This window comes from Rhinolophus hipposideros (assembly GCF_964194185.1).
Source record: "Rhinolophus hipposideros genome assembly, chromosome: 20".
Taxonomy (NCBI): Eukaryota; Metazoa; Chordata; class Mammalia; order Chiroptera; family Rhinolophidae; genus Rhinolophus; species Rhinolophus hipposideros.
Genome location: NC_138066.1, coordinates 797,431 through 817,724, shown reverse-complemented (window position 1 = coordinate 817,724; position 20,294 = coordinate 797,431). Strand labels below are relative to the sequence as shown.

The 20,294-nt window shown below is 52.8% G+C and overlaps 1 protein-coding gene across 1 annotated transcript in view; it reads right to left on the bottom strand.

The window, feature by feature from the left end:
- Positions 1-5,034: 5,034 nt before the first annotated feature.
- NT5M (5',3'-nucleotidase, mitochondrial) overlaps positions 5,035-20,294 on the bottom strand; it is a gene marked incomplete at its 5' end in the record, with an annotated part of 56,880 nt that continues 41,620 nt past the window's right edge. Inside the window, one exon of the mRNA XM_081028944.1 lies at positions 5,035-19,613. Within this exon, the coding sequence (XP_080885070.1) occupies positions 19,471-19,613 (143 nt within the window). The 3' untranslated portion in view covers positions 5,035-19,470. The remainder of the gene's footprint in view (positions 19,614-20,294) is intronic.

Below are 20,294 nucleotides of genomic sequence, written 5' to 3'. Positions count from 1 at the left end.
GACAAGAGTGTTCCCCACACACCAGGTTGGGGTCTGTTGTCTTCATTGCCAATCCTTCCTATGGATTATAATGCTCACGGCTAATCCCTGTTCTTTCTTCGTCTGCCCTAATCCCTCACATCCTACCCAGCATCTCATCTGTCTGTGCAAAAATCTGCACAAAGCGGGGTCACATATTATTACCAGGGCCCAGAGAGGTCCTGTGTTTTTCCAGGGTCACACAGCAAGAGTGGAATTGCCAAGACCTTCCCAGTCAGCCATGACACCGAGAATACCGGATTGCAGAGTACCAGGCCCTGCGCCAGACCCGTCAGCATGTCTGATCTCTTCTTCCTCAGAACAGAAAAGGAAAGTGGGGCTTAGGGAAGGGAAATCTCCTGCCCAAGATCACGCAGTCAGCAAGCACCAGTACCAGGATTTGAACCACGGTCCAACTGACTCCTAAGTCAGTCCCTTACAGGAGATTCTCCTGACTCAGTGTAACCCAAACATTCTAGTTTTAAAGATGAGAACTTTAAAACCAGATAGGCAAAGTGTCCTGCCTAAGGTCACACAGCTAAGGAAGGCAGAACCAGGGATAGAAGTTGCCTGACCCCTAATCCAGGGCAATTTCTGGCTCATGCTTCAGTTATGTTACTGAATCCCAATAATTAAGTTTGTCTGCCTGTGCGATCTGGCCACAAAATACATGAGCAGGGGTTTGCAGTAAAGGAAGGAATTGGTTTATTAGAATTGGCCAGTCCCGAGACATATAGGTTACAGATTACATAGGGCAAAATCACAAGACATCCTGGGTTAGGAGTTTGGGGTCGTGTTAGGAGCTGATTGGTCAGAGGTGCGATAAGGGTAATAAGTCATTTCTTCAGGTCTTGAGGACAGCTCAGGTCAACTCCAGCATCCAGAACTAGTTTCAGGGAGAGGCATCCAAGGGGAGGGGGTCATCTCCCCCCTTTCCCCGTTAGGGCTCAGGAGCTGAAACATAACTTAGACTAAGATTTCTCCTCAGCCTGCGGGCGTAAACCTTACAAGCACTAGTCAGAACCAGGCTATTGTCTTCTTTTTTTTTTTAACACGTTCCCAAACTTTATTAAAGAAAAAGCAATGATGAGAAATCTCTAGAACATAGTCAATTTTCTGGGATTCTTCCCTTGAAAACGTGACATTTTATTTCCAAACGCATGCTGCTGCCTCAGGACTCAATGATCTGTCTAGGTGAGAGACTAAGGTCAGACCAGTGGGGTGTGCTCAGAGAAAGAAGGAAAAACTGATTTATTTAAAACTACAGTTTAAATCAAACCAGAGTTACGAGGACGCCTCGGGTTCAGTCACGGACATCCCACAACGGTTAGGGTAAGTTTCTTCTTCAGTTTCCTGAACAGCCTAAATGGGGCCACAGAGTGCCAGGTTGAAAAGCCACACTTCTCACCCCCCCTCGAGCCCGTCGCCCTCTGAAGCCTCCTGCTCTCTCCGGGCAGCTTGCAGAGGCAGCAGGAAGGACAGCGCAGCCTGGGCCTGGCACAGTGGCCCCTGTGGGCATTGCAGATGCTGGGGGAGGAGCTACGCCTCAGGTCCCCCTGTCAAACTGGAGCTGGCTTCCAGCTGGTGTGAAAGTGGCTCACTTAGCGCTTCCTGGGTCTCAGGCACTGCCCTGCGGTGTGTTTGCACAGATGTCCAGCTGCTGGTCAAAGCAAAAGAGACACAGTCTCTTCCCACCAAGATCTTAGACTCAGGACTGGAGGTTCTGTTCCTGGTGTTTACACTTTTCCCATCAGGAACATCCAGATTCAGAATGCAGCCTGGGAGTTAGATGGGCCAGGGGTCGACCCCCAGCTCTGCCACCTACCCAATTCTGTGAAATGAGATGTGTCCCTCGCACTCCCATCCCTTCTCACTGACAGCTCCTCAGCACAAGCCCCGAGGTCTCTGCCTGAGGACTTCCTCTGACCCAAGACATGTGCGCAGGGCAGGCCAGGCCAGGCCAGGGGCCAGGCACCTCCAGGAGCAGCCCTCAACTAGTGACTTGTGGGGGAGGAACAAACTTCAAGGTTCTGGCTGGTCTAATAATCAAATAGACATGAGACAGATAAGCACGAGAAAATAACCCAATTTCATACATACCTATGTGTGGAAACCCCACGTACATGAGTGAGCCAGAGACCCCCCCCTGCACAGGAGGTCCAGAACTAGAAAGAGAGCTCTAGGTATAAAAGACATCCTGAACTAGGGATGAGGCCATGCACCTCGGGCGCTTCAAAGGGTCATTGCCAAAGATAAGAAGAGCAGATGCGGAGTAAATAGACGGTTGTCCTGCCATAAAGATAGGTCAAAAAATGTTGTCTCTGATGGTCGCTTATTATGGGCAAGGACCCTAATTCAAGTTCTTCTAGGTACTCAGTTAAGGGAGGGGCAGAATTTTCTCTTGAGCCCTTAGAGAAAGTTGCCTTTAGCTCAGAACAATCTGCATACCACTGAGGCGCATCTTGGGGTGGCTCCTTCTGAACCCCCACTGACTGATGGGAGCTGATGGCAAATCCTTAGCTTCCTGACCTTCTGGGTTGAGACGACCTGAAGTACGTTGAGCACAGTCACCCAGACGTCCCCCGCAGGACTGAAGCCCGGCTGCCCACAGTGGGAACTGACTCACCCCTACCCCGTAAGTGGACCCCTTCTCCTTCCCTGTCTCACTTCCCTACGCCCCTATCCAGACTTTTTGGGATCACTTTCCAAGTAAATGGCTTGCATTCAAATCTTCATGTCAGATCTGCTTTGGCAGAAAACACACCTAAGACATAAGAACGAAAATTACAATAAGAGCTAGCACTTAACTGAGTGCCCGCGATGACCCAGGCTCTCAGCAATGAAATGAGGAATCTTTAGTTCTCATTAGTTGTTGTTGTTGTTGTTTAAAGATTTTACTGAGGAAGGGGAACAGGACTTTATTGGGGAACAGTGTGTACTTCCAGGATTCTTTTCCAAGTTGTTGTCCTTTCATTGAACCAGTCAAGACAGTTATTTTAGGATGTGAGGGTGATCTGGCTGAGACATCTGTCACCCACTGATGGCCAGGGTTGACTTGGCTTCTCTGGCTGGCTGGGCGGGTGGCCCCTCTCCCCCCACAGCGTCCTGTGCGTCCCTCCCAAAGCTGCAGGCTCAGTCAAAGAGCATGACCTTCCGGGATAGAGGAGAGGACCATTCTTCATCAAAGGTAGACGAGTAGCTGCGCTGCCCTGCTAGAACCTCCAAAGAAGCTCTCAGGATAGCTATTTTATGCTGCAGTAACAACAACAAAGAGCCCCAAATCACAGTGCCACCAAGGTTTGGCTTAGTGGGAGGGGCCTCTCTCTCTGCAGACGTGCAGGGACGCAGACTAAGCAATGTGCGGCTGTCTTATGACACCATCTCAGAACGAGGCCTCAGGGTTTGCCCAGGCAGAGACAAGAACACAGAGAACCACACGTGGGCGCTTCCTCCAGGAAGTGGCGCCTATCGCTTCTGCTCTCATTTCGTTGCCCAACAAGTCATGTGGCCACACCTGGCTTTAGGGAGTGGAGAGGTGGAGTGCGGACCTCCTGTGTGCCCAGGAGGGGAGGACCGGAACTATTGGTGAGCACCAGTAAAGCTGATCACAACCATTATCCCCCCATCACTGCATTTGACAGAAGAGACACGGAGGCCCGGAGAGGCCAGCTTAGCGAAAGGTCCACAGCGACCCAGGCCAAAGCGACCACTGCAACTCTGGACCATGGTCCTTCCCATGATCTCAGAAGGAGCATTTTCTCTCCACTCTGCACTCACAGTCTGAACCAGCTATTATTGTTACATCACAATGCACCCCAAAACTTAATGGCTAAGATAACAACACTTTGTGTCTTACAGTTTCTGTGGGTCAGGAATTCTGGGAGGGCTCAACTGTGCCGACTTTTCTGCAGTGTGGGCCCTGAGCCTCTGGGGCAGGCCAGGCACCTCTCTCTCCTGGTGTCACCTGCAGGCTTCACCACAGGGACTAGCTGGGCTTCCTCACAGCATTGTGGCTTCAGACAGTGGCACTGCTTACACTGTTCTGGCAAAGAAGCAGAAACCCCATTGCCCTTTCTGTCCTGGCCTCATGTAGCTTTGCACTTCCCATGGCTCCAAAGTGGGTTACACATCCACCCAGAGTAGAGGGAAGAGGGAAAGTCACGTTGCAGAGAACATGTGGGACAGAGATATTTCGTGTGGTCACCACACCCTGCAGAGGGGGTCATATGGGTGAACCCCAGCACATCCTGGAGAACTGGGGGCACTGTGGCCCTTTGCCGGGCATTTCAGAAGTCACCTCACCCAGGTAGCTGCCCCACTCCATGTGTTTTCTGACACCCTGAGTGCTTTCAGTTAATATCTGGACTGGGGAACATGAAACATGGTGGCACTGAGGGACACTGAAGGGACTTCCAGTACCGGGAACTACATGCACTTATCCTGACTGTGTGAGGGTAGTAAGGTGGTCATTACCCCCCCTAACAGACACGCACATTGAGACCCAAAAGGTTACGTGTGTTGCCCAGCATTACACTGAGTGCACACGAGCTGCAGCGTCACGACGAGGACTCAGCACTGATAAACCCCAGCCCCACGCCTCCCAACCCTCCAGGGTTCTGGTGGGACCTTCCTTTGGGACAAACAGTGGAACTGCTTTAGGGGAATTGGTCACAGGCATGAGAAACAGGAGCGGCTGCTTCCCCACCACACCCAGCCCCTACACGTTCTCCAATCACCCGGAGTCCAATGAGAATCAACTTGTCCAAACTTCTTTTTCACATAGTGGAAACTAAGGCACAAGGACAGGAAAGGAGCTTGGCCAAAGTCACATAGGCAGTAAGCAGCAAAGGGGGGCCAGTTCTGGGGGGAAAAGGGCAGGGGCAGATCAATGAGACAGAACGCAGATGTCATCTTGCTTTCCGAACGAAACAGCTGGCACCAAGCCTTTATTTTTATTTTTTTATTTTATTTGTGTGTGTGTGTCTTTTTACACGTTTTCACCAGTCATCCCCAGGGCTATAAAAATAGAGCTGCACAGACGCAGGCAGGGATGAACCAGGAGTTGGCCTGAATATTCCGCGGACGGTGCAGAGCTTGGGAAAGAGGCAAAGCCTGATGAATTCATGAGCCAGTGTCCCTGAGCAAGGTCAGCTGCCTCGGGCCCCACTTCCTGTGGCTTGCTCCCACGCTTGAGGACCAGGGGAGGAGAGTCCCTGCTGGAAGGGGAATGGGCTGGGTCTCTGGGTTCCAGGAGAAATAGGTCAGAAGCCCCCACTGGAGTGGGACCAGCCAGCTACCTTGCATTTGCCTCTTCCAGGAAGCCCTCCAAGTTTTCAAGAGGGTGCTTTACCTCCCAGGAGAGTCATGGATACCTAGTTTCTCTTTCTTCCTGTCTGGCCCCTTTAAGTACATTCTTTGCCTTCTGGAAGCCCCACTCAGGGGCCTGCCTTACCCCTCCTGGGAGTTCGCTAAAGCAGGGCTGTACACAGGTCCGCAGACCTCCCTTAACCCTGGTTGTTGTGGCTCTGTGAGACTGGTTGGTTGATTTGCACATCTATTTATTTACCCATCCTGCAGACACTCACTGGGTGCCAACCAATCCTTATGCCGGGTACAGATGAAGCTGAGAAAGGCAGGCTGTGACCTTATAGACACTTAGTCACCCAGGGGACCAGGGTATGCGCAGGTCACTGTGACAGCAGGCTGATGGCCCCTGGTGCCGTAACAAGCTGAGGCCTCCTCTGTCTCCTCCCACAGCTGCTCCGCGTCCCTGCCTACACTTGCAGCCACAGCGACTCACCAGCCGTCCAAGGCCATCTCCCCCCTCCCTGGGGGACTTCACACCCTGTTCCTATTCCCACCACCCCTACCACCTCACTGCCTAGCTAATTCCTACTCTTCCTTCTTGTCCCAGTTTAAATGTCTCTCCCTCCCAGGGTTCACAGAACACTGGCTACTCAGCAAGGTCTTCACCATTAGAGACCTGATCTTCAGCTTCGTGAACCCAGAAATTGTCTTCTAGAGGCCCCAGTTGGGAAGGGGCTCAGGGGCAGGAACCAGGAGACCAGTGTACCCACAAGGACAGCCAAAGCCCCCAACAGCTGACCTGCTCAGGTGGGAGTCGGGGCATCCATTCTTTGCTGGCCTGAGGCGCCGAGGGCCTGAGAGTTGGTGCAGCCGACTTGGAATCCACGCAGGAAAGAGAGTGGGGGTCCTCACAGCCTGTGACCACCTGCTTTTTGGCTTGTGTGGCCCCTGATCAGGAAGGCAGGGACGGGGCCTGCCCTCCCAGCACGGCCATGCACCTGGAGTGTCCTGGCTCACCGATGACCCGTCTGCCTTCTGCCCTCCGAGATCAGCTCGAACCAGAGGCAAAGAGGCACTGCAAGGCCTCGCTTGGCCCTAATGCAGCTGCAGGGGACACCAGGCTTCCTGCCAGGCCTTGCTTGAGGAGGAGGGCGTGCAGCCCACAGGGTTCTGGCTAGGGCAGGAGGCCGTCCAAGGGGCTGTCTCTGCCCTGGGGGCACAGGAGCCATCCTTGCTGGCCCCTGGAGCCTGGTTCATGTCAGGAGAGGGGCTTGTGGAATAGCCACCTGCCGGGGTGCTGTGGCACATGGGCTTATGGGCTCTGCCCACCGCCAGGAGGTACAATCAAGCTGCAGATTATACCCCGGGCCTGGGTGCACCCCTCTGCTCCCAGCCTGCCAATCCCAAACCACGTCACTAAGAAATTGCATGTATGCATTCAAGTTGATGAACAGCATGAGAACACCACCATAATCTCTGAGCCATCCTTCCGCTCCAAAGTGCTTCCTGCACCAGCGGCTGTCTGTCAACTCCCCCAGGCTCAGCAGGCCCTCAGAAGACAGGAAATGCAGGATCAGACCACTACCACCCTCGAAGGGACCTTCAGCCTGACATCACCTCTGAGAGAGTCGCTTGTCCTGAGAGCCACTGTCTGTTCTAGAGCCCAAGTCCTAACCCCTGACCTTCTTTTCTCAAAGGGGTGGGGGGTGGGGGGGGTTTGTTGTTCCCAGGAGCCCAAGGATATGTCTTAACCCCCAAGCAGGCTGTTTCAAACCTTCTCTCTACCGGTCACTAGCTGTGTGGTCTTGGGAAAATCAATGAACCTCTCTGAGCCACTGTTTCCACATCCAAAAAATGGGGACAATATTAGTAACTGCCTCTTGGGCTTGCTATGAGGATTAAATGGGATAATACGTGTAAGGTCATATGCCGCTTAAGGACAGGGATATGTTCTGAAAAATGCATCGTTAGGCGATTTCATCCTTGGGTGAGCGTCATGATGTGCACTTAGCAAACTTACATGGTGCAGCCTCTTGCTCCCAGGTTACAGCCTGTACAGCATGTCACTGTACAAAACAATACGAAATTTAGATTTAGAAATTTAGAGAAAATAATGCCATCAAGAGGCGTGGTGAACACATGTCGGAGGCTGCTGCTGGCATAACTTGGCATACTGCTTTGCAGCAAACTTTTTCTAAGTAGAAAAAGCACACTCTAAAACAGTAACAGTACCTTATAGTAAATACATAAACCGGTAACAAAGAGGTTCGTTATCATTGTCTTATGCACTGTACCTAACTGCACGTGCTGTGCTTTTGTATGACAGGCAGTGCGACACCAGCATCACCACACACACGAGTAGTGCGTTGTGCCGTCACATTACAATGGCTACGATGGCACTAGGCAATAGGACTCTTCAGCTCCATGATAATCTTATGGGACCATTGTATATGCAGTCTGTCACTGAAATGTCGTTACACAGCACACGACTGTAGTTAGACCAGCAACACACAGTAGGTGTATCACCCTCACCCTCGTGACCGTGGCCCAGGTGCCAGCCTGAGGTGGAGGCTCATCATCTGCTGGGACCCACACTGCAGCCTCTGAGTGGAGGCATGTCAGTGTCAGAGAGCAGGGGCGGGCACAGTGGCATGGCTGGAGAAACAGAGACTGCGTCGGGAGGCCCCAAGGGTCACACAGGTGCGGCTGTAGGTCTGGAACTCAGGACAGCAGGTGGGACTGCAGTAACGATCTGGGTGCAGCTGGAGAGGGTGACGTCTGGGGGGCTGTGCTCCATGCAGACAGGAAGGGCCAATAAAACCTGCTCTGTGCTGTGGAAAGCAGTTTGGCAGCTCCTCACGTTAAACACAGAATTACCCTGTCTCAGCAATTCTGCTCCTAAGTATACACCCGAAAAGACAGAAAGCAGGTGTTCAGATAGAAAGCTGTATACCGCTGTTCATAGCAGCCCTATTCCCAACAGCCAAAAGGTGCAAATGACCCAGATATCCATCAACAGACGGATGGGAAACCACTAAAATGTCGTCTCTCCACACAATGGAGTATTATTTGGCCATAAAAAGGAATGAAGTCCTGCTACATGCTACAGCAGGGATGAACCTTGGCGACATCATGCTAAGTGAAAAAGGAACAGACACAGAAGGCAAGTGTCTGATTCTATTCATATGAAATATCCAGAACAGGCAAATCCAGAGATGGAAAGTAAATTGGTGGTTTCCAGGGGCTGGGGGAGGGGAGAATGGAGAATGACTGCAAATGGGTTTGCGGTGGTGAAGAAGGTCGGGAACTACATAGTGGTGACAGTCACTCAATACTGTGAATGTACTTAACACCACTGGATTGTACATTTAGAAGTGGTTAAAATGGTAATATGTTCTGTGTATTTTACCGTAACTGAAAAAAAAAATCCACCCAAGTCACACCATCTAGCCATAGGCTGAAAGTTTCTGGTCCCGTTGCCTCAAAGGCTCCCGGGAGCGGGAGAACCGGGCTCTTCCTTCAGCCCTGGGAGTCGCGCTGTGGACAGAGAGGCTGGGCCATTTCAAGAGGGTGTTGGCTGCTCCACGTCTCCGGTCGTCAGCCACCAACCAGCTGTAGGACCATGGGTGACTTGGACAACCTCTCTGGGTTTCAGAGGTCTTTTCTGTTAAACAGCAGGGTTGGACCAGAGAGATGATCTAAGGACAGTCTGTCTCTTCTTTTTCTGAGAGCTTGAGTGAAACCAGATGTCCTGTCCTGACTCGTGGGAGCATTGGAATGGCCAGCTCAGTCTATCCCAGGACCTCTCACCCGGGCTTCCAATGGCTCCAGGGACTGCGGAGCCAGCACCTCCCCCATTTCAGGCTTCCAGAGTCCCTCATTTCCAATCATGGAAAGTATGCCAACATTTGAGTCAGGGATTCTTAATATTCTCTGGATCATGGACGTCTTTGAGAATTGGATACAACTGATAAGACTGTCCCTAGAAGGGACCCAGAGCAGGTGATTTACATTCTCTACCTTGTTTAGAGGTGAATGGCAGTGCTGGCATCAAATGGACTCAAGTCCAAATCCTGGCCCTGCTAGAATGCTCTAGGCCTGTGTACATCTCAGGGCTTTCATCTGTGAAATAGGTGTATTAATAGCACCCACCTCAAGGATTAGATAATATATACACCAGGGGTGTATGCAAGTGGACACTTTCATCAACGTTGCTCAAGCAGTAGTTCGCCATGATCAGAAGTGTCTGGACACTGATGGTAACCACTCTGAGCACCTCTTGTAACTGCAGAAGTCAAATGTGACTTGTATTCATCTTTTGTTATCGGTATATATTAAGTATAACAATTTTAATAGTTTTCCTTTCTTAAAATGTGTATACATTTTTTTGGCACAGTGTGTGTCTTATTTTTGCCTCTTTGTCAATTTCTGGAAAAAATTGTCTATTTCTTTTTATAATTTAGTTTGGGTGTTTAACCATTTTGAAACTATGTTGTTAGGGGCATAAAATTTCATAACTTTTATTTTGCTGGTAGATTTTCTCTTTTAGCAACAATGTATCTTTCCCCATTCTTCTATTTAGAGCCTTCTGAGGATCACTTATAGGTCTCTTAAAGACAGGATTTTATTTTTCGTTTGTGGAGATTTTCTCCTGAATAGGTGAATTTAACCCATTCACATTTATTGCAATTATTGAAATGTTTGAACTTATTCCTGATATGTTACTTTTGTTTTCTATTCCCTATACTTTTTTTCTTCTCTACTAGAAAGAAAAGTTGGATTTGTTTTGGTTTTATTTCTTCCATTTCAGTTTTTCCTTCTAATAGTTCACAGTATACATTCTACTGCTGTGTATGGAGATTTCCCTTAACATTTTCACACACATACTTAGTCTTATTCTATCAATACTAAAATTAATCAGAATCTATATTCCCCTCCCACAAGACAAGAGCTTCAGCACACTTTTACTCTCCTCTGTTCCACAAACTCCTAACTCCTTTGTTAATATCTAAGATTTTAGTTCCAGATAGTTATTCTTAAGCAATCAGCACTTACTTGGATTTAATGTTTCATTGGTTCTTTGCTCACCACTGTTTCTTGTATTCCATTTCTTGGATTAAATTTTCTTCTTGTTAGAACATGCCAGTTAGTATTTCCAAAACAGATTTTTTTTCAATGCTAAACATTCTGAGACACAACATACCTTCGGGATATGGTTTTATCCTTACATTTGGCTAGGTATAGAATTCTGAGTTTAAAATCATTTTCCCTCAGAATTTGAAGTACTTCATTTTCTTCCTACGTCTAGTATCACATTCTTTTGCAAGTAGTCTGGATTTTGTCTGTAATATTTCAAACTTTCTACCCCCCGTGTTCTGAAATCTCAACACTGTACAATAGTGCATCTCTTTTCATGCATCGTGGCTGGCACTGGGGTCTCTTTTAATCAGAGCTCTGGGATGTTTTCAATCTCCGCTCGGAAAACTCTCTCCCCTGCATTCTTTCTCCTCTTAGACTAGGAAACAAACTGTTGTCCTCCACGCCCCTTTGGATTTTGTACTTCCCGTCTCTTTGTCCTTTTGTGCTGCATTTGATGAGTCATCAGCTGAATCTTCCAAATCGTTTATTTGCTCTTCAGCTATGTCTGTTCTGCTATTCAGCCCTTTTATTATTTTTCCCCCAAGGGCCAGATTTTGATTTTCCAAATTCTCTAGTTGCTCTTTTTGAGGACCCAATATTCTATCACATCTAAGGATATTGATCAAACATGTTCTAAATTCTTGCTCTGATTACATTAACTCCCTCTCCTTGGGTGTCAATTCTCTTCTTTAGGAGTTTGACGTCCATCATTCATGGGCTCCTCTTGGTATCTGAGGTTCATTTGGCTGCAAGTATCAAATCTGTTTCCCACAGCCTGCCTCCCCTCATTATGGGGGAGTAGATGGCACCAGTAGACAAGCCCGTGTTCTGTGCTTGGGGCTCTCCATTCTCCATGGGTGTCACTAGCCTTCTTGGACACGACAGCTCTAGCACCCTCACTCATCCCTCCCCACATCCCGAAACACAGAAGCCTGTGTTCTCTGCTCGGCCCGGGTGTGTTTGTGTGTGTGTGTGTGCTCACGCACATGTGTGTGCACACGAGGATGTGGTATGGAAGAGGGTTCAACTCACCTGGCAGCTCCTTATTGAGGTACCCTGAACAATTACCCACGCTGAGTCCCTGGCCCCACCCCTCCAGGCCTCGGTTCCCTCTCACGTTTCGCAAGAGCTACTGCCTCCCACAACTCTCTCCTTCCATCCTGCCCAGCTGCCTTCCACCTTTAAGGCACAGTCCCTGGTCACGAGCAGCACCATTTTTGTCAGTGTGGTTGGGCCTGGGGGCAGTGAGGGAGGCTTCAATGAGAGTCAGCTTCCCACCCACCACCCCATTTTTGTGTGCCTCTGGGCTTCATTTCTGCAGCCTCACAGCGGCTTTGAAGAACAAAAAAGCCTTTGGATTCAAATAGAACCCAGGCTCCACTTTCTCAGTTTCAATTTTCACAAAATTAAAATGAGCTTATCTTTACCTCACCTCATAGTCACATGGGAATATCATGACATAATCAAGGGTCAGGCACACGCTCAATAAATGTAGGGTCCTTCCCCTTTTCTCCCATTCTCCTTCCATTCATTTAGCTGGGAAGAGCCTGCCCTGGAAGTCTGAGCGTGGAGTTAGCAGGACAGGCAGTTAATGCTGAGGAGGTTGGGAAGGGAGATGGCCTGGGGATGGGGCAACCTGGGAGAACTCTCTGGAAGACAGAGGGAAGCAGGCGTGAGCTATGTGGAGAGGAAACGGGGGACCGCCGGCTGGGGTGGGCTGGGCCGAGGAACACGCAAGTGGAGTGTGGGGACTGTTGAAGCAAACAATAAATAGTACAATAGCATGTCTTGTTTAAGGTCGGAGGTCGGGGACTAAAACATCACCAGGGGCCAGGAAGTAACACGAACGCGTGAATAGGCCTGCGCCATGGAGGGGGTGTGCCAGTAGGCACATGGGACATTGATCCAAAGGCTCCGCTCAGCACTGCCCAAGCAGAACAGCCGTCAGCTGTCTCCCGGCCAGACTCCTGGGCGTTTGCAGTGGGAGGATATAAAAGTCCCCCTGAAAAAACACTGTCACCCAATAAAATCTGTCTGAGGGCTCCAGTTTGCACCTCTGGTTTGTATGGAGTCCCCTGTGAAGGAGGGGAGACAGGAAGCATGGATGGGACCCCACAGCAATGGTATCTCCGTGAGAACAGGGACCCACAGGGCTTTCAGTGCCTGCTTTCTCCCCTAGCTAGGCCCACCGACTACAGCCCCTCTGGATCTGTCCCTGGAGCCCGAAGTGCCCACACACATTCTATCGTTTAGCTGGGGGTTAAGGCTAATGTGGTTCACCCATTAACTCAGCAGTGAGTAGCCGTGGCCCAAGCCCTGCCCACAGGACTTTCCAGAACGTACAGGGGTCAGAAAGAGATGCTAGCGGTTGGGAACACCAGTGTGGGACCAGAACACAAGGCCGGTCTGGTCCAGGAGGGTGACTATGGGCTCCAGGGCCCCAGGGAGGAGGCGAGCAGCCTGAACTGGTCCTCTGCTGTCATCCTGTGGCCATACGTGTGAACTGCAGCTCCCACCGGGCAGCCTGCATCGCCCGTTAAGGGTCTTTTCACCAAGGAGTGCGGCCTGGGAGGGTCAGAACAACGTTTGCATCACAGGCTGCGTCTCAGCCCCACTTCTCTCCCAGCTTCTACATTTTGAACTCCCTGATCACTTCTGGCCCCCTTTAGGTTTCATCCTGTGCACCCAAGCCAGCTTTGCTGAATCTAATCAAAGATTTAAAAATTTTGTTTCATCCAAATTGCCAACGGGGCCTAGGTGGTCACTAGATGGGTAATTTGGCTCCTATTTCTATCCTTCAGAGTCATTTCATGACAACCCCAGCCTAGCCTTTGTGATTCAGGCCAGCCTCTCCCTCTGCAAGGCCCAGCCCCAAAGACTGGGCAGCTCCGGACCAAAAAACCCTGCAAATGCAGTTGCTGCCACAGACCAGCCCTGATTCCGGGGATGGCACAGGGCTTGGGGAGGCAGCAGCCTGACTCCGCACCAGGAGTTGGGGTTGGTGCAGAAAGAACGCCCTCTGGCAATGGAAGCAAACAGCATGTGCTGACACAGGTACTACGCATTCAAGGAACTGCAAGGAGAGCAGGGCGTCTGAGGGCTGGGAGCGGGACAGATTGTGAAGGACCGTCCTGAGTGCTGAGAAATCTCCACATCATCTTCAGTGCAACAGGGAACCAGGTACAGGCCAGCGCCAGCCTGGGACCTGCACAAGCTCCCAACTCAGAAGTAAAATGACCTCTCCTCAGGACAACTTCAGATCTTGAGGCTGGTGGGTGTTTGAGGTTTGTGGCTGGAGGCAAGGTGTTGTGCTGGCCAGGCAGGCTGGATGCACCTCATCAGCCTGGCTGACACCCAGGGTCCAACCTGCCACAGCAGCCTGGGAAGCGGGGCAGAAAGCTGGTGCAGGAGGCCCAGAAGGGAGCGTAGGGAACGCCGCCTTCCCTCCTTCCCCACCTTGCCTGTGCCCTCACCAATCACTAGCACAGCCCCTCCCGTCCCTCGTCCCTCTTCCTCTATCCGCAGCACTGCCTTTCCAGTGGGCTGTGCTGCCACTTGGCGGCCAGACCTGGAAGGAGCCCCTGGCTCCCATCAGACCTTGCAAAGCCCACCGCTCCTCCCCTACGCAGTGCTGAGGAGACCACCACCATGTCTCACAGAGCAAGTCAGTTTCTTCCCCTGCGTAGCAAGGTTCTGAACTAAATAAACGTCTTCATTTCCTGCAGTCCTTTCTCATGGAAGCTGATCAATTCTGGAAACAGGCAAGGTCACGCAGCAAGCCGCAGCAAACGCGGGCCCCTCTCTCCAAGCTCCCTGTTCTGAGTCTCTCCCCACTGCCCAGCTGCCTTCTGGATCTTCCCTACAGGCTTTGGGAGCTGAGTTCCAGGCCCAGCCCTGCTTGCTGGGTGGCCTGGGGCTTGTCAATGTACCTCTCTGAGCCTTGCTTTCTGCAGAATGTAGGAAAGACCAGGTATGTGTTTATTAACCAGAACTGGTCACTAATAACTTATCACTACAGTATTTTTTTAAATTTCCAATTAAAACTGAGTCTCTTTCCACCTCAAATGGTCATCTTCGGTCTCTAACTCAGGCTCTATTAAGTTGGTGCAAAAGTAAGTGCGGTTTCTGCAATTATTTTTAACTTTTTCAACCGCAATTACTTTTGCACCAACCTAGTAGACTCACTGAGCTCAGTCTCCACTCCCTGGAGGGGCTGATATCCCCTCACTCTCCCTCGTTTTGGTCCCTGCCAAGGGGACATCTGCACCTAGGAGGCGGATTCTGCTTGGTGCACTGGTCACATGGCCCAGTTTGGGGGGGGGCGGGCGGGAGCAGCCTCTGCCCTACCTGCTTTCACTGTTGAGCTTCTGCAGCAGGGGTAACGGACGAGGTCTGCTCTCAGCCCAGCACGATTGGGCCGTCCCCTGCAGCCCTCAGCCCTAGGGTCGTTCTGCCCCTCCTTGGTGGCCACCTCCTGAGCTCCTGGCCAGTGTCCTCACCCATCTCCACAGGCTGCAGGGCCTCTGAATCCTTTCCTTTCGGTGCCAGCGGGAGAGGCATACCCCCCTCGTGCTCACAGCTCCCCTGCTGTGGAGTGGCCTCCTCCTGGGGACCTACCCACGCCATTCTCTTCTTCCTCAGCCCACAGGCTTCCTGTTCTAGGTCGCATCGGCCCTATACCGTTCCTTGGCGGTGGTGAAACTTATTGTCTGAATGGCAGGAGTGCAGGGGGGGATAGTGGCAAATTGGGGGGAACAGGGAGCATTTACAAAGCATCGTGGTCTCCATGACACACGTCCTCCCTACACCTGGCCCACAGGGAATCAGCCAGCTTCCCTCCTCCCCCTCCCTCCTAGGGGGGCCATGCCAGCCAGACCTCTGGTTTCTAGGAATCACCCAGCTCTGGCCTGACAGTTTCCTACCTTTGCCTGTTTCTGCTGGAGGCTGCGAGCCTGAATACCCACTTTCAGATGGAGGCCCAGCCCAGCCGAGCGAGGCTGCTTTCCCCGTGGACACCTGAGTGGTCAGGATTGTGTGGAGGTCACAAGCGTAAGCCCCGGGGTGTGGATATCCAGCTCAAATCCTGGCACCACTGACCTGCATGCCCTCGGTCAGGTCCCGACCCTGCCAGGCAGACAGACTCACTGCTTAAGTGGGAGCGACCACAAGAGGGTGGTGATGAGGCCTGTAAATTGCTCATCGGCGTCCCGAACACTGTAAGTGAGAAGAAAATGGTTGTTATTGTTGTGATATTGGAATGGATCTCAACTGGGAAACCATAAGCTGGAAAAGTGAAGAAGCTACACGAAGTCTTTCTGCCTAAAACCCCTGGCTAAGCTGGAGGCCACCACCAATCCTTCCAGGGGCTCCAGTCCTGAAGCTCTGAATGTTTCTAGTATTTTCACAGGGTAAGTCTTCACTTTTGACAAGAGCTAAGGCATTTTGACGCCAGCCAGTGAAGACGACGAGGGACCAAGCTGACATGTCACTTCATCTTGGGGCAGGATAAGCCGGCTCTCCTACTGGGAGGTGACTTCCTTTTCTGTGGTGCATTAAATGGTTCTGAAGCAAAACATATGCTTCTCAAGTTTTGAAGAAAGTCACCTTCATTTCAACTGGGTGTACCCTGTTTGACAAAAAGAAAGTCAAAGATCTGTGGCCCGGCCAGCAGCGGCCAGCAGCCAGTGTCATCGTCATCGGCAATTTCAGGCGTCCCTCCCTTCCCAGCATGAGGGCAGTACGGCCCTGGGGCAGTGCCCTGGGGCAGAACTCACCTCCCACCTCCCGCCTTTCCTCTGGCTGCCAGCCCTGCTGCCTTCTTCCCTCCTAGCTCCTCAGCAGCCCCGTCCTGCCCCAGGGCCCCTGCACGACCTTCCCTCAGCCAGGAGGGCTCTTCCTCCTTCCCCCAGGCCTCAGTCCAGGCCACCCACGGGGGAGCCATCCCGGACCCACTCCACCTGCTCTCAGTCCCTGGACGTCCTGTGGCTTTCAGCATAATCAGTGATTGACTGTGATTGTGTGCCTGCTGTGGCCCCATTCTGAAGCACCTTTACCCCTGCAATTATTTTTTTCTCCTTTAAATTATACGCAGCTGATCAAATATATGGTGATGGAAGGAGAACTGACTCTGGGTGGTGAACACACAATGGGATTTATAGATGATGTAATACAGAATTGTACACCTGAAATCTATGTAATTTTACTAACGACTGTCACCCCAATAAATTTTTAAAAAATTATACACAGCTGAAGTGGCTGCTACCTCAGGGTGACATCATACCGTTTCCCCGAAATTAAGACCTGGCCTGACAATCAGCTCTAACGCGTCTTTTGGAGCAAAAAATAATATAAGACCTGCTCTTATTTCACTATAAGACCAGGTATATAATATAATGTAATGTAATGTAACATAATATAACATAATATAATAAATATAATACCGGGTCTTCTACTAATTTTTGCTCCAAAAGACGCAGTAGAGCTGATTGGCTAGGTCTTATTTTCGGGGAAACAGGGAAGCATCAGAGTTTCTAGACTGGCTTATAAAACTTACAGCAGCAATCCGTTTCAAGGTTTCAGCGGCATCAGCCCATTGAGGACCTAGGGCAGAACAGCCTTGCTCTAGCTTTGTTAGAGCACACCTAGAGTCAGGCCTTCCATGGGCTGGGAGCTGGCAGCCAGAGTTGGCAGATGTGAAGCGGGACTGTCCCCGAGTGGGGCTCTGTGCCCTGGCCTCCTGCCCCACCCTGCTCATGCCCAAGGCCCTAGAGCCCCCTGATTTCACGAGGGGCCAGGTGGGCAGGGAGGAATGACTGCAGGAGATGAGCAGGCGGAGGGATGTCACCGCCCCCTTTGGAGCAGCTGTCTCCCGTGGATGGGTTGAGGGGGCAATCCACCGGATGTGGGGTCCCAAAGCTGACCGCAGGGGAACAGGCTGTCCCACTGGTCCGGAGACACCAGTGTGAGGATAAGGACCACGGGAGACCAGATGCCTTCACCACTGACATCCCTGCACGAAGGAAGTCAGCCCCCCAGCTTGGGATACTCCCTGGGGAGCAGAGGAGGGAGACCCAGAGGGGACCAGGTGGGATTACGTTTGTCATCAGCAGAATGAGGCCCCCGCATAGAAATGAACTACGGTGTTTTCTGCTCCCCTATATTTAGCTCTGCAAAGTCTACACTGTTCTGAGGGCAAGGCCGGTGGGCCCGGTTCGCGGTGTGGCCTGGGGCTAGCACAAATCCTGCACGTGGCGGGCACTGGCGCGTCCTCTTCCTGCCCCGGGAGGCTAACTCCACTGGGCCAGAGGCTGCAGGGCCCCGGACAGTCCAGAACCGGGCTCTCGGAAGAGCTGGGGAAGTCTAGACCTGACAACTCTAAGCCTGGGAGGCTCTTTGAAGAGGGTGTGTTAGACCACAAGGGCGGGCCCTGCTGGTGACAGGGAGGAAGAGGGCAGCGTGAACGAGCTGCATGAAAGGGCAGGACTGCATCGTGCCTGTGACACAGTCTCCTGGCCTTAGACTGTGTCCTCTTGTGAGTAGTGCAGAGGATCTCGGGGAGCAGCCAGGAAGCCAGCACACCTGGGTCTGCTTCCTTCCAGGGCCTCCGATCAGGACGGCTGGGACCTGGACCCTCCCCTGCTTGGGCCAGGTGGCCTCTGGGTCACGTGATGCAATCCCAAATACACTCCTCGTCAGGAGTGCAGAGCCCACTACTCTGCCAGCCTTTGGCCAAGCCGAGTCCTTCCTTCCTAATCTGGGGTGACCAAGCCCAGGCTCCAGAGGCCCAGAGCCAGAACGGCAGGTCGCGAACCCCAGCCCTGAGACTCAGGCACCTGCCCTCATCTTTTCTCCCAGCTGACTTATCCCCGGGTAGCGCAGCAGTGCCTGCCACAGGGGGCTGAAAGGTCTGCCAGGCCCCAAATTAGGGGGTTCCTTGCAAGGGCAATGATGGGGAGGGCAGCGGGGGAGCAGGAAGAGTGAGGGACCTCTTGAGAAACACAGGGAGGTGGTTGTTCAAGCTGCCACTTCCCAGTGGGTCAAAAGGAACAAATGCTGAGACTATAACATCACCTGCTACCTCCACACGGCTCCTGGGGTCCTATAGAAACTGAGAGGGTGGGGATGCTGCGGAACCGCGTGGGCCAGGAGGGGCTGGAGAACCAGGGGCGGGCGTGGGGGGGAGCACCTGAGTGGCGAGCACTTGCCCAACTTCACCGTCAGTGTGGGCTGTGGGGTGGGGGCCAGCCTGGCGCGCCCCCACCAGGGCCCGGTGTTTGGGGCGGGCAAAGCTCTCCTCAGCTTCTCATCAGTGCAGGGGCGTTGGGCCAGGTACTTACAAGATGTGCAGCTGGTGCTCAGGGTGGGGGCTAGAGGAGGCCACAGCCTGAGGTGACACGTAAACAGCATTTATTTTCCATGCCTTCCATCAACGTTCAAGCCTGATGACTCCGCTGGGCCCTGAGCGGGGCCGAGCACAAGGTACAAGAACCGTGTGCGTGGGGCAGAGGCAGGGCTGTGTGCGGCACCCGCCCAGCACAGCCTGGTACACCCTGGAACTCAGTGAGTGAGGGCCAACGAGCGGCAGGACACTGGGGACACCGGGCTGGGAACGGACGGGCTCACCCCACCTGGGCCAGCTCATCACCCTCTCACACTGGGAGCACCTCAGCCATCTTGCTGCTGCCTCCTCCTGGGTGGGCCTCGAGCCGGGGAAGGGGACTTCCTGAGGGGGGGACCACGCCCTTGCTCCTCCCGTGTCCCCCGACTGGAGCCTGGGCCTGAGGTCAGCCTCCACTGCCTGGCTGCATGGGCCCAGTCCAGGGCCCAAGGCCAGTCCTGCCCCGAGATCAGTGTAAGGCCTGGCAGGGCTGGGGAAAGGGAGAAGACACGCAGTGGGCCTGGGGTACCTGAGAGGAAGCCCTCAGGCCAGAGCACCAGCCCCCCAGACCCTGGGCTGGGAGCCCTGAGGTCAGGGGCCCCGCAGAGGAGCCCAGAGCACAGTCCAGCTCAGCGGGGCCTCTTGCTGTCCAGAATGGCCTTCCAGTCGTCCGCCCAGGAGTGCAGCCTGCGGCTGGGGGGCTGCAGCTGTACGTGCCGATTGTGGCAGGCTGTGAAGAGGACGTGTTCCCAGCTGGGGTTGGGCTCAGCCCCTGTGGGCGGGAAAGCAGCAGTTAGTCCAGAGTCAGGAGCCTGGAGAGGCCACCTGGGACCAATTCCCGAGCGTCCTCAGTCAAGCAACTCACCTCGGTTTCCCCTTCAGTAAAGCGGGGACCGCCCCAGCACCTGTCTCACGGGCCCCCGTGAAGCAGTGGCCCAGCATGCAGTGGTGCTCAGCAAGCAGTGACTGCGGAGGCTGTGAGCAGCCCGGTCACAGTGGAGCCGTGCGGTGCCCACGCCCTGCCCCTCCTCACTCCCACGCCAGGCCTCCTGCATGGGCTGGCATCAGCTCTGCAGCCCACAGGATGTTGGCCCGGGGCCAACACGCCCCCTCGTGTGCACATGTCCATACCGGCACTGGCCCTCGGGTTACGGTCGGCCCCGCTCCTCCTGCAGCAGCCTCTTCCCTGGCTGGAGATGGAAGCCGAGTGGATCTCTGGGACCCTCAGGGTCACAGTCCCCCCTGGCACTGAGCCCTAACTCTCTTTGAGAAACTGCATGGTTTGGGAGGCCGGGGTGAGCACACCACGCACTCTACCCTTTGGACAGTGACTAGTATACAGATGGGCATGTTTCCCAAACCACCTGTCGTGAGTGAGGAAATATTCTGTATTGTGCCACTGAGGGGTCCAGAAGAATAGGATTTAACCCTGAAACTACAGGAGCTTACCAGG